We start from the raw sequence: 14,777 nt of genomic DNA on the forward strand, positions 1-14,777 counted from the left end.
CCAAGTGGTCTCGTTCTGCAGCTCAAGAATCTTGTTGTTGTGTCTGCTATTATGTTATAACTGTAATGATTTTTGAAAAAGAATCAGAAATTTCCCTTCTTGGTCAACCTCTTTTATAAGTGGTTTTGCAATTGAATTAAGTTTTGTTGTTACACTGTTGATGGTCATAGTATAAAAAATACTCATTGAAATTTTGGTAGTTATACTTTGTAGTTAACAGGTCTGGAGTCATTTAATGTCCTTAGACTTATATTTTTATTATCCTATCATTTACTGACTTATATTAAATAGTATCATTATATATGCTATTAAATATCTTTTTCCCTCTTCATTCTTTTAAAAACTATTTAATTTGTAGGCATGCACGCATGTGTAGGTTTGTGTGGGGGGCATGTGTGATGTGTGGCTGTGTGTGTACAAATGTACATGCAAATGCCCTCAGGAGTCCATAAGAGGACATCATATCTACCCTGGCAGTTGTGAGCTGCCCAACATGAGGGCTGGAAACAAAAGCAGCAGCCAAAACTCTGAACCACTGAGCCAACTTTCTAGCCTCTTACCTGATTCATTCCGAGGACTCTTTTACTATTTCACAAGACTTAGAAGAGAGTTCTCAGAATGTTAATCAACAGCTTTTTATCATTTCTCATAGTCATGACCTACTCACAGTTCCAGGAATATACTATATTTTCCCGAGTTTAAAGATAGGCTTTGCAATTAAGGTTTAATTTGTGTGTTTCCATGTCTAGAAAACGTTTGAATTCCTTCTACATTGCTTTAATCCATTCTATAAATTTATATCATTTTATGTGGAGATATTAATTACCTGATGTTGTACACAGTGCCTGTTACTAGGAAGAACATAGAAAACAATAGGAAATGACTGATTTAACAAGTTTGTTTGCCAGCATGATAAGACAGTAAGCATATACAAAAAAACAAATATAGTAATCCTTTAGATCAGTGGTTCTCAACCTGTGGGTTGTGACCCCCTTGAGGATCAAATGGCCTGTTTACAGGGGTTGCCTAAGACTATTGGAAAATATAGATATTTACATTGCAATTATTAACATTAGCGAAATTACAGTTATGAAATAGCAGCAAAATAATCTTATGGTGGGGCGTCACCACAACATGAGGAACTGTATTAAAGGGTCACAGCATTAGGAGGGTTGAGGACCACTGCTTTGAATGATGGGTACTTTTTTTTTTTTTTTTTCTGATACAGGGTTTCTTTGTGTAGCCTTGGCAGTCCTGGAACTCACTCCATTGACTAGGCTGGCCTCGAACTCACAGATCTTCTGCCTCTGCTTCCCTAGTGTGGAGATTAAAGGCATGTGCCACTTCAACTATGTTGGATGATGGTACTTAGAAGAAACAAGATAGAGAAAGCATGGTTAGCCAGACGTGGTGGCGCATGTCTTTAATCCCAGCACTCAGGAGGCAGAAACAGGTGGATCACTGTGAGTTCGAGGCCAGCCTGGTCTACAAAGTGAGTCCAGGACAGCCAAGGCTTAACACAGAGAAACCCTGTCTCAACCGCCCCCCCCCCCAAAAAGGAGAAAGCACAGTGTGGTGGTACATGCCTTTAGTCTCAGTACAGAGAAAGCTGAAGCAAGAGGATTGTGAATTCAAGGCTAGCCTGGGTTGACTTAGTGGGACCCCGTATGAATAAAAAATAATAAGATCATATAATAGAAGATTATCCCTGGAGTGTCACAGGAAAGGCTGTGGAGACAATATTTAAGTGGAGGACAAAAGAATGAGAAGAGACCTTCTTCTTGAACAAATAGGAGAAAGTTGATCTAGGGGCAGCGATAGCAGCCACAAGAGTCATGAAATAGGAATTGACAAGAGCCAGTCTCATGAAGGTACCATAAGCCTGGTGAGACCAGAAGGAGGTGAAGAGGAGATTGGAGTGGATTGTTCAGGGTCTTATAGGCCATAATATGGAATTCAAGATGTATTTTTAGAGCAGTGAATGCCATTAAAATGTTCTAAGCAGGGCTGGAGAGATGGCTCACAGGTAAAGAGCACTAACTGTTCTTCCAGAGGTCCTGACTTCAATTCCCAGCAACCACATGGTGGCTCACAACCATCTATAATGTGATCTGATGCCCTCTTCTGGCCTGCAGGTGTACATGCAGGAAGAGCACTGTATACATAATAATAAAATAAACCCTTAAAAAATGTTCTAAGCAAGCCAGGTGTGGTGGCACTCACCTTTAATCCTAGCACTTGAGGGGCAGAGGCAGGTGGATATCTGTGACTTCAAGACCCGTAAATCTGTATATCAAGTTCCAGATCAGCCAGGACTATAAAAAGGAAAGAGGAGGAGGAAGAAGAGAAGGAGGAGGAAGAGGAGGAACAAGAGGAAGAGGAAAGGAACAAAGGAAAGAAGGTTAAATGTTCTAAATAGGAACATGATGGAAAATTATTAGAGATTTTTTAAATTTATGATTTATTTTTATGTGCATTGGTGTTTTGCATGTATGTATGTCTGTGTGAGGGTGTCAGATCTCCTTGAACTGGAGTTACAGACAATTGTAAGCTACCATGTGGGTGCTGGGAATTGACCAGGGTCTTCTGTAACAGCTGTCAGTGCTCTTAACTGCTGAGCCATCTCTCCAGGCCTAGAGATATTTTAATAATCAACAAATGAAAGTGGTACTACTTGCAGAGCTGTATGGATGACAAAACTCTCTTTTTGTTTTGTTTTGAAGACAGAGTCTTACAGATCTGTACCACTTTCACTGGCTGCTTGATAAAATATACTGCCTCAAAGTTTCCCAACCATAGTACTATATTAATAATAACACAAGTAAGCCGGGCGTGGTGGTACACGCCTGTAATCCCAGCACTCGGGAGGCAGAGGCAGGCGGATCGCTGTGAGTTCGAGGCCAGCCTGTACTACAAAGCAAGTCCAGGATAGCCAAGGCTATACAGAGAGACCCTGTCTTGAAAAACTAATAATAATAATAATAATAATAATAATAATAATAATAATAATAATAATAACAACAACAACAACAACACAAGTAGAATTTTCATGTATTTCTTTGCAGAAAAACAAAACAAAACAAAACACTGGAGTTAAATGTGGTATATTAATTTGCCTCAACTTCTCTCATGGCACCAGCACTGTGGTGCCTCCTAAGGATTTCTGGTGCTCATTGGATGTGGCTGTGGCCCATGTCTCCCCAGTTTGTTTTCCTTGTCTTCAGTCTCATTCTAGCTAAAGAAAGCAGGAGGCTTTGTGAAGTCCTCAGAGGTATTCTTCATACAGGGCATAAGGAAAGCTTTCTCTGACATGTTAGCATTTGAACAGAGGATGGCTTAGTTTACATCAGAATTCGTTTTAAGCTATAAGTAAGTTATAATTGAAAATAATTTTTTGTTTTTAGAGACAGAGTTTCCATGTGTAGCCCTGGCTGTCCTGGACTTACTTTGTAGACCAGGCTGGCCTAGAATTCACAGCAATCCTCCTGCCTCTGCCTCCCAAATGCTGGGATTAAAGGCGTGTGCAACCACGCCCAGTTAGCAAATGACTCCTTTAATATTCTTGAATAATTTAAAGTTTAAGATACCACTGGGATTTGTTTCTCATAAGGAGTTCAGTCTGGGACGCTGGGGAGTGCCATGAATTGAAGACCAGCCTCAATGACATAGTAAATTCTAAGCCAGCCTGGGTGAGGCTGTCTCTCGGTGTCCCCTCCTTCCTTAAAAAAAAAAAGAAAGAAAGAAAAGAGGCTGGGTGTGGTGGTGCACGCCTTTAATCCCAGTGCTTGGGAGGCAGAGACAGGTGGATCTCTGTGAGTTCGAGGCCAGCCTGGTCTACAAAGTGAGTCCAGGATAGCAAAGGCTCTACAGAGAAACCCTGTCTTGAAAAACAAAAAGAAAAAAAGAAAAGAAAAGAAAGTGTAGTTAAAGATCTCTTGAAAATTTCTTTGTTTAGTATAATACAAATATTTAAGATGTTCAACTTAGAGTGTATTAGTAATTAATGCTCATTTTTCATACATTTTTCTAACCACAATTATCAGAATTTCTGGAGCTAAGAAAAGTCTAGACAAAACCCTGGATAAGAGAGTACCTTCGTTACCAGAGCCTGACTTCCCTCCAACTGTGAGTGTTCTCCTTAACACCTGTAGCACTTGATTTCTTATGTGAATCTCAGTAGAACTTTGTTTTGTTTGTTTTTTGTTTTGCTTTGCTTTTAGAACAGTGTTTTTCTGTGTAGTCTTAACTGTTCTAGAACTTGTTCTGTAGACCAAGGTAGCCTCAAACTCAGAGAGTTGAAAGGTGAGCGCCACCACCGTCAAGTTTAGAACTGACTTTTGTTTGTTTATGTGTTTGTTTTTTGAGACAGGGTTCTCTGTGTAGCCCTGGCTGTCCTGGAACTCGCTCTGTTGACCAGTCTGGCTTGGAACTCACAGAGATCCACCTGCCTTTGCCTCCCAAATGCTGGGATTAAAGGCATACACTACCACTGCCCTGTTAGAACTGATCTTTAAATTTAAGATTTATTTAATTAAAATGTTTTGAATTTCATCCTTGTTTATCTTTTGTTTTTATTTTTGACAGATGACCAGTGCCATTAAGAAAAAAGGAGTGAGTTGGATTTTCTTGTCTTGAAAATGCTCAAAATAATTATATCAAAGTATTTTTTAAGACTACCTATCACACCTCCTCCAGGAAAGAAGTCTAAATAGATTTGTATTTCTTTACCCAAAGGAGCAAACATGTTGTGGACAACAAAAGAGGTCTTCAAGAGTTGTATTTGTATTGCCATCCATTATTTGAGGATTATCTGTATAAATAATTTAGTTTTTATTCCAAACCATTGGAAAATATTCAGGATGGCAGTTATAAAAGAAATGCATCTCTCTTGTACAATTGTATAATAATAAATTATCCTCATAATGTTTGTTTTCACCTAACACGTACTGATTGAGAGTCACTATGTACTAGCCAGGAGGTAGAGGCTCTTTTAGAGGCACTGCACGAGTAACAATGTGGGCCTGTGAAACGGTTGGTAGAACCATGACAACAGGTAAACTAACTTAATAATAAAGGAACCAAACACTTTTGGAGCTGCTTACATATAAGAGGAAATTATGAAGCATGTTTGCAGATGGGGCTGTAAATTTTCTAAGTCTCTTAAGACTTTTAAGGATAAAAGACTGAAATTATAACCTTTTTATGAGCTAGAATACTATGGAAGAACCTCTTTTTACTAATCAAGATTTTTGGTTTATTTACCTAATTAAAAATAACATCACATTTATTTATTTATTTATAGGTGTGTGTGTATGTGTGTGTGTGTGTGTGTATGTGTGTGTGTGTGTTTTAGAATATTTTTTATTCTGAAGAAATTAGGAAATAGAATGTAGGTGCTAGCCTGGAGTGCTCTATCATTCTGACCACCTTGCTTATCCTTCTAATGCTCCCAAGTTAAACTACATCTACATGAGGCAGTGTGTGGAGAGCAGCCCCATAGCACCTATCCAGCCGGAGTGGCTGGACCACATGCTAATGCTGATACCCGAGCACTTAAAGGAAGGGAGAAAAAGAGAAGAGCTGCTTGGGAGTCTCATAAATGAGGTGTCACATGACTTTGAAAAAAGCATGAAAAGATATTTGGGTAAGTAGCATTTGATACACACCGAACTTCTTTTACCTCTGCCCAATGAGTGGATCAGAAGTAGAAGGAAGCTGGGCTTTTGGCACACTGCTGTAATACCAGCCCTGGGAGGTAGACCTGGGAGGGGGAAGAGCTCAAGGTCACCCTGAGCTGCATAGTGAGTTTGAGTCCAGCCTGGGCTACATGAGACCATGTCTCACAAAAGCAAAACAAGCCTGGCGTGGTGGTGGTGCACTAGTTTATTCCCAGCACCCAGGGAGGCAGAGGCAGGCAGATCTTTGAGTTCGAAGCCAGCCTAGTCTATAGAGCAAATTCCAGGGCAGCCATGGCTACACAGAGAAACCCTATCTAGAAAACAAAACAAAACAAAACAAAACAACCAAAGAAAACAAAGTAGTAGAAATAAAATGAATATTGAACATTATATATTTAAAATGCATGTATTTCAATCTGATTTCTATCGATAGTTTTATTCTAAGTCTACAATCCAAAGACTTTGTAATTTAAGGGTGCCTTTTGTATTTATTAGCTAATATTTATTGCTGTTTGATTTCTCATTTTGTCATTATGGTTATAGCTATCCTATTTTTTTATAATTGTCAGAAAATATTAATTTTTTGGTTTTTTTTTCGAGATGGGGGCTCTCTGTGTAGCCTTGGCTATCCTGGACTCACTTTGTAGACCATGTTGGCCTTGAACTCACATTGATGTGCCCGCTTCTGCCTCCCAAGTGCTGAGATTAAAGGCATGTGCCACCATACCTGGCAATATTAATGCTTTTTAGTGTGCATAAATACAGAGTACTCATATTTATAAAACAAACAAATCTTGAAATCTTGGGACTGGAGAGATGGCTCAGTGGTTAAGAGCACTGTTTTTCCAAAGGACCCGGGTTCAATTCCTAGCACCCACATGACAGCTCACAACTGTAACTCCAAGATCTGACACCCTCACACCAATGCACATAAATTAAAATTAAATAAAAAATATGTAAAACAAATAAATCTTTTAAAAAAGAAATAATGTCATAAATGGAAATTTATTTTGTTTGTTTGGTTGGTTGGCTTTTCGTTTTGTTTTGTTTTGTTTTTGAGACAGGGTTTCTTTGGTTAGCTCTGGCTGTCCTAGACTCACTTCCTAGACAAGAGTGGCTATCAATGCTTTTTAATCTTTGCAGTTCTTATTGGAATATTGTTAGTTTTGCTTTTGATACAGAGTAACACTTTACATAAATTAACAAACCTGAAAATTTATTATGTACCCTCCACTGGCCTCAAGGTCATGACAATCCTCTTGCCTCAGTCTCTTGAATACTGAGTTTACAGATATGAGCCACCATGCTAGGCTCTGATTTTTCTTCTTTAATTGGCAAAACTATATGTGTGTGTGTGTGTGTGTGTGTGTGTGTGTGTGTGTGTGTGTGTGTATCATATACAATATGCTTTAAAATAATATATGCATTATATAATGTCTAAGGTGATCCAATTAAAATGTATTACTTCCTGCATGTGCTGAACATGCTGAAAAGTACTATTAAGTACTTATAAACAACGTATTATTTTTTACTATCTTCACAATATTATACAATAGTTCTCTTCAACTTATTCTTCCTAGCTAGATGAAATTCTCTAACCTTTTACCAACAACTCCCCAAGCTCCCTTCCCTTAACTCCTGGTGGCTGTCTTAGAATGAGTTTTTTTTGTTTTGTTTGTTTTTTTGTTTTGTTTTGTTTTTTGTTTGTTTTTTGTAAGACAGGGTTTCTCTGTGTAGCCTTGGCTGTCTTGGACTCGCTTGTAGACCAGGCTGGCCTCGAACTCACAGCAATCCACCTGCCTCTGCCTCCCAAGTGCTGGGATTAAAGGTGTGTGCCACCACCGCCCAGCTAGAATGAGTTTCTTTTTTTTTTTTTTTTTTTTTGGTTTTTCGAGACAGGGTTTCTCTGTGTAGCCTTGGCCATCCTGGACTCACTTTGCAGACCAGGCTGGCCTCGAACTCACAGCGATCCACCTGCCTCTGCCTCCCGAGTGCTGGGATTAAAGGCGTGCGCCACCACGCCCGGCTAGAATGAGTTTCTTAAGTGGTCATGCCAATGATCTTTCAATAGAATGAAAGGATGAAAACTGAAGAGTGTTCCTGTATCTGAATTCACCTCCAAAGGAAGATCAAAATAATGCTAATAGCTTGATTATATGCAAGAAAGGGAGGTTTTTTCCTTGTACTTAAAAATCTAACTTGGAGAATAGCTCTTGGAAGGATTTTCTGAAAATATTAACATGTATGTGTATTTTAGTACAGAGCGTTCTTGTGAAGCCTCCAATCAAATGGCTTGAAGATGAACAGGGCCCTTTGCCTGAATCTCCTGTGTGAGTAAACTATTTTTAAAAACACCACATTATCTAGCTTTATATTTTAAAATGAACTGATTTTATATTCAAGTCTACAATCATGAAGTTCAAATATTTTTTTAAGAAAATCTCCAAAGATACTCTCCACATTAATCATCTGGTTCTACTTACATTAGTAGAAGGACCTATATGAAAAATACTTCATCTCACCTGATGTATGTTGTAAGGTGTCTTACACCTGTAATCCTAGGACTCAGGATATGGAGGCAGGAGAATTAGGAGTTCAAGCTACGTAGTGAGTTTGAGGTTACCCTAAGCTACATGAAAATTGATCAAATAATAATAACAAACCAAAAAACAAATCTCAACTTATGCCAGAAAGATATTTCTGTAAACCTAACACTGTTCTTCCTTCTGTATTTTGGAAAGCTGAGCTAGAGCAAAGTAAAAGTTAACAGGACATACAGGGTAGTGCCACAAATCTGTCTCAGATACAGAGCATCTCTCTCCTCTGAAGATAATGTGTACTCTCAAATTTGAGTGTGTATACTCAGAAGACTTCCATTCTTGGCCACAATTCCTTACTCCAAATCCCAGCTTTTTACTTTAGCATTAACTTCTCAAAACTTGCTCCATGTTGTTTCAATCATGTTTAATATAGTGTTTTGCTTTTCCAGAGGACTAGATTATTCCAACCCTTGGCATTCCAGCTTTGTGCAAGCAAGAAGTCAAATGTTATCTAATTTGCACATTGTTCATCCAACTATGAAATTGTTACTGGAGCTTGGTTATACAACATTTGCTGATATAATTTTGCTGGACTTAACAGGAATTAGGTAAACTTTTATATGTATTAATTAAAACTTAGGAGTGGCTCCTTGTTTGACATTTTATTATATAACTTAAAAACTGATTTATAGCTCTCTAAAACTTTTATGTTTAGAACTTTAAGTTATATCTTATCTGTTTCAACAATTGTATATCAGGACCACTCTGTCGTTTGTCTGAATTATTTTCTTTTGTTCATCAATAGAGCCAAAGGCCCAATTGATTGTGAAGCACTAAGAAATGATCTATCAATTCAAGCTAAAAAATCAGAAGAGAAGATAATGAATACATGGTATCCAAAGGTTATAAATCTCTTTACTAAGAAGGAGGCACTGGAAGGCATTAAGCCTGAAAAATTGGATTCCTTTTATAACTGTGTTTCCATACTTATGTCCAATCAGGTATATGTGCTATATTTGTATTTTAAATGATAACACTTAAAATTTAGTATTTTAAATAAAATCCATTTAAGCATAATGCTAAGCAATTTTTAAAAAAGATTTATTTATTACGTATACAATGTTCTACCTGCACATGTGCCTGCAGGACAGAAGAGGGCACCAGATCTCATTAACAGATGTCATGAGACAATGTGGTTGCTCAGATCTATGCATGTCTTCTGTCCTAAATAGCCAACAGTTGATTCTAGGTGAGAATGTGCTTTTCCTACTTAGAAACATGGTGCACATTTCAAGGTTACCATGCCTTCACCTAGCAGTGTGCTGGAAATCTGGCTCCCCAGAAGGAAGAGTACCCTGAATTCTGTTTACTGATTTTTGCAGTATACATATCTTCAACATGTGGAATTTAAGCTTCTAAAAGTTTACAACTCCTCAAATGTGTGATTATTTGACCATTGGCTCTAGTGACTGTAGGAGCTATGTTTAGTATCAGGTCATTGTCCACTCTGCCTTCAGGTGTGTGCCTTCTCCATATTGTTTGGTCTTCTGAAATGTTTTATGTACCAGGGACAAACTTTCTAATAAATGTGGAAACTTGGCACTGCCATATGTAGAGTGCTGATATTCTATTACAAAATTTGGTTCGCACATATTGTTCTATTTATTATTTAAAATTTTTTTTTCCGTAGCTGTCCCTGGAACTCTGGAGACCAGGCTGGCCTTGAACTTGGAGATCTGCCTGCCTCTGTCTTCAGAGTGATGAGATTAAAGGCATGTGCCACGACTGTCTAGCTTTCTATTTATTGTTTAGAGATTTCTTAAGAATGGTCATAAAGCTGGGCGTGGTGGCACAAGCCTTTAATCCCAGAACTCTGGAGGCAGAGGCAGGCAGATCTTTGTGAATTTGAGGCCAGCCTGGTCTGTCTACACAGTGAATCCAGGACAGAAAGGGCTACACGGAGAAACCCTGTCTCAAAAAACAAAACAAAGCAAACAAAAAGAATAGTTATGAATCCAGGAGTAAGACAGTTTATAGAGTTTATGTAATTAAGTAAAGGTTGAATCTATACTTTCTGAAATAATAGTAATTTCTGATACCATTTAGGTAAAAGATCTCTTATGGAGAACTGTACAAGAATTTGTAAAACTCTTTGATCCAAATTACCAAGACAGGCTTCCAATATTTAAGATGGAATTGACATTTGATGAAGATAAAATGGAATTTTATCCCACCTTTCAAGATTTGGAAGATATTGTTTTGGGTTTGATAGAACGAATATCTGACACTCTGCAGGTATTACTTCAATCTTAACCATTATGTGTTTTTATATTGTTCTATTTCACAATTTGAATTGAATCTCACTGTTCTGTGTATAAACATAACATATTATGGCCTTTTATTCTCCTCCCAGTTATTTTAAGTTGTTTTTGTTCTTTGAAAACATCTGCTAATTGGAGATGTTTTCCTTCTTTTGATCTTTTCTCATTGCTCTGAACGAATACTTTTGTGTGTATCTTCTTGCTACTGATTTGTGAATGTCTTAGAAAAATCCAAGGCCTGATGGCACACACTTTTAATCCTAGCACCTGGGAGGCAGAGGCAGGTAGATCTGTGCATTTGAGGCCAGCTTGGACTACAAAGAGAATTCCAAGACAGCCAAGGATACATAGAGAAACTGTCTCAAAAACAAACAAGCAGAGCATGGTGGCCCACCCCTTTAATCCCAGCACTCTGGAGGCAGAGGCAGGTGGATCCCTGTGAGTTCGAGGCCAGCCTGTTCTACAAAGTGAGCCCAGGACAGCCAAGGCTAACACAGAGAGACCCTGTCTCAACAAACAAACAAACAAAAATCAAAGCAATATCTAACTCATATTTCCTCCTTCTAGTGCTTTTTATTATTATTACCTCCATGTAGATAATAAATATTTATTAAATCATAGAAAACTAAATAAACTTAAGGTGGTTTAGGTTTTTTTGTGGTTGTGGTTTTGTCTTTGAGTTTTTATATTTTGAAACATGATGTTACTTTGTAGCCCAGACTACCCTGGAATTGGAGTGCTCCTGTTTTGGTCTCCAAAGAGAAATTGCTGAGATTTAGACACTCATTAAGTTTTCAAGCTCAGCTCCAGCTTAAGGTTTTATACTGAATTACAAACTATTTACTATTAAGTTATTACTTTTCATTGAGTTTCCTTTTCTTGGACAATAGACATTTAAAGAAAATACTATAGATCAGTTCATTTAACTATTTATTACATTTACTCCTGGTTTTATTTCTGTTAGAATATCCAAACAGTACCGTCTTGGCTGTCAGGAACTTCAGTCAATCTTGACACAGAACTTCCAGAACATGTGCTACAATGGGCTCTTAATACACTCAAGATAGCAGTATACCAGAACTTAGAGGGTGCAAAAGCACATTATGATACATACGGTACGCATGAACTGTATTTTCCTCGTTCTATTTTTTTAGCTAGAATTCAGTCTGATACTGTTATAATTATGATATATATGGTACACGTGAACTATATTTTCATCATTTTTTTAGGTAGAATTTGGTCAGATACCTGCTTTTCTGATACTGTTATAAAAGAGGCAGAAATAAGTGGAAGCATAGGTTCAGTGGTCTTGGGTCAGACCTGAAAAACTTGTATTTCTTTGTTTGGTTTGAGGGATGGATGTTAATAGATTTAAACATTTTACTATATTGAAATGTTATTCAGATTTTAATTCGAACATTAATTTTCAGTCGAAAACTATAACTGGCTCCTTGATGGGACTGCAATGAAGATGATAGAGACCTTCCAGGAAGAAGAGCATACTTTTGATGAATACACAGAGGTAAATGGTAACTCTGCTGTTTTTCATATTTACTTTTATTTTCAATTATAAGTATATCATTCCTCTCTTTAGCTTTCCTTAGCCCCCTGCCCCACATGTGCCCCTCATTCCCTCTCAAACTTATGGCCTCTTTTTCTTTGTCATTATTATATACATGTATAATATTTACATATTTAGGCACATATATGTAACATATATGCACATATGAGTATAGTACACATATATGTACCTAAATATATCAATACAACCTGCTGAGTCCATTTAATGTTGTTTGCTTGTAGGTAATTTCAGGGCTGACCACTTGGTATTGGATAACCAATTAGGGATTCATCCTCTGGGGAAATTAATACCCCCTCTCTCAGCAATCCAGTCCTTAGGCGCCTGTAATTCTTTGTAATGGGTGCTGCCTCTCACTCCGTCAGATTTTCCCTTTCCACATAAGTGTATCTATGGTGGTGTTCTTTTGCAGGTCTTGTTTTGGCAGCCTTATTGTGGCAATATCCTGGGTGTAGCTCCCTGTCATTTCTAGGAGACACAATCTTACAGCAGATTCACGATCCCATCTCTACAGTCTTTCTCACCCCTGTGTCTCAATGCTCTCTGAGCCTTAGGTGCAGGACTTGTCTTTCACATGTATCCACCGAGCTGGGCACCTCCTGATCAGTTTCTCTGCACTTTGACCAATTGAGACTGTTACAAACAACTGTTAACTTTTTTATTTGTAAAAATGCATTTTAATTAAACTGTAATTACACCATTCTCCTGTTCCTTTTCCTTCCTCCAGCTCGCTCCACTCCCTCTCACCACTGACCCTTTTTGTTGTTTGTGTGTGTGTGGTTTCAGGACTAACTGACCGCTTTATGTTGGATAGCCAATAGGGGCTCACCCTGGAGAGGCTGGCTTTCCTTGTCTCAGTCATCTGAGTGTGAAAGCCAGAATGCCATATACAATGCTGTGAGACTGTCTCTCCTGGAAATAGCTGGAAAAACAGGACCTGACCAATCACAGTGTGACTAGACATGCTTACTCAGAAGGATACTTCTGTTTAGTTTTAGTGAATACTTTTTGAATCTTTAAAAATTCCTTTTTTGGTTATTCGAGACAGGGTCTCTCTGTGTAGCCTTGGCTGGCCGGGTCTCACTTTGTAGACCAGGCTGGCCTCGAACTCACAGTGATCCACCTACCTCTGCCTCCCAAGTGCTGGGATTAAAGGCGTCTCCTCCTGCCTCTGCTTCCCGAGTGCTGGGATTAAAAGCATGCGTCACCATGCCTGGTTTAGGATCTTTCTGTTGTAGGTATAAATATTTTAAATAATGTAAATAGAATTTAGTATTTGCAGCATCATTTTAGTAAAGCCACTGATTTACCTCACATTTATTTTAATTATTCATTCGGTCATCTATTGATGTAATAAAATTTTATTTAAACATTTTAAGATAGGATTTATTATTTATTTATATAGAGAGTATGCACATATATGCCATGCATGCATGTGGAAGTCAGAGGAGTCAGTTCTCTCTTTCCATACAAAATTGGAACAAAAAATGTGTGTGCGCGCGCGTGTGCGTGCGTGTGTGCATGTGTGTGTGTGTGTACAGAGTTTCACTATGCAGAACAGGCTAATCTGGAAATCACTATGTAACCCAGGCTTTCCTGCCTTAAATGCATGAGCCTCTTGCCCCCACCTCTCAAATGCAAGAATTACAGGACCACAATACGATGCCTAACTGAGCCTTGATTTGAAGCAGATGTTTATATGGCGATAGAAGGGAATAGAGAAGAAGCAAATGATTATTAATGAAAAATGAGGCCAGGAATTTGAAAAAGAAGAAAAAGGATTCCCTTTGAAGGGAAGAAAGAAAAAGGAAAAAGGATACAATTATACTCTCAAAAATAAAGGAAATTTTAAATGATTTTTTTTTTTCCGAGACAGGGTTTCTCTGTGTAGCCTTGGCCATCCTGGACTCACTTTGTAGACCAGGCTGGCCTCGAACTCACAGCGATCCGCCTGCCTCTGCCTCCCGAGTGCTGGGATTAAAGGTGTGCGCCACCACGCCCGGCTCTTAAATGATTTTTTTCTTGTTTTTTTTTTTTTTTTTTTTTTGAGACAGGGTTTCTCTGTGTAGCCTTGGCTGTCCTGGACTTGCTTTGTAGACCAGGCTGGCCTCGAACTCACATTGATCCTCCTGCTTCTGCCTCTGGAGTGTTGGGATTAAAGGCGTGCACCACCACACCCAGCTTCTGAAATGATTTCTTATATGTTAGCAAATCAAAATGGAATATAATTTGAAATAAGCAAGAGAAACTACAGATACCATATGTTTGACATAGTTTATGGGTCATTCTTTCCACCAAATTTCCTAAATTGTTTTAGTGAGTTCTTAAGTTCCAAGGTTTCCATTTCTTTTTTCTGAATATATATCTCTCACCTGAATTTATAATCCATAATGACGAATTTCTCATCATTTGAATTGAGTCATTCATCTGTTTATTTGACAATACTTTTTATTTGAGAATTAAAATTAACTTATCTGTTCCTAGATCTTTCTCTTGTCTATATTTCTCTCTTTTCCTCCTTCTCATCCTGAACAAAAGCAATAGATAGAAAAAAGGACAGGGCAAAGCAATATAGGGCAAGGTATGAGAAAGACATTTAGGGAAATCACAATAATTCAAAATAAAAGAAAACATTTTGAAAAGTCCCCTTAATATTTTT

At 38.0% G+C, this 14,777-nt stretch overlaps 1 protein-coding gene across 1 annotated transcript in view; it reads left to right on the forward strand.

Moving 5' to 3' along the window:
• The window catches only part of Dnah12 (dynein axonemal heavy chain 12), a 155,622-nt gene that overhangs the window by 1,374 nt on the left and 139,471 nt on the right, over positions 1 to 14,777 (forward strand). The window contains 9 exon segments of the mRNA XM_051140594.1: positions 4,044 to 4,125; positions 4,585 to 4,611; positions 5,455 to 5,644; positions 7,936 to 8,008; positions 8,668 to 8,826; positions 9,024 to 9,219; positions 10,325 to 10,513; positions 11,504 to 11,654; positions 11,970 to 12,061. Coding sequence (XP_050996551.1) covers positions 4,044 to 4,125; positions 4,585 to 4,611; positions 5,455 to 5,644; positions 7,936 to 8,008; positions 8,668 to 8,826; positions 9,024 to 9,219; positions 10,325 to 10,513; positions 11,504 to 11,654; positions 11,970 to 12,061 — 1,159 coding nt within the window.

The sequence above is a fragment of the Acomys russatus genome, chromosome 3, assembly GCF_903995435.1.
Source record: "Acomys russatus chromosome 3, mAcoRus1.1, whole genome shotgun sequence".
Classification (NCBI taxonomy): Eukaryota; Metazoa; Chordata; class Mammalia; order Rodentia; family Muridae; genus Acomys; species Acomys russatus.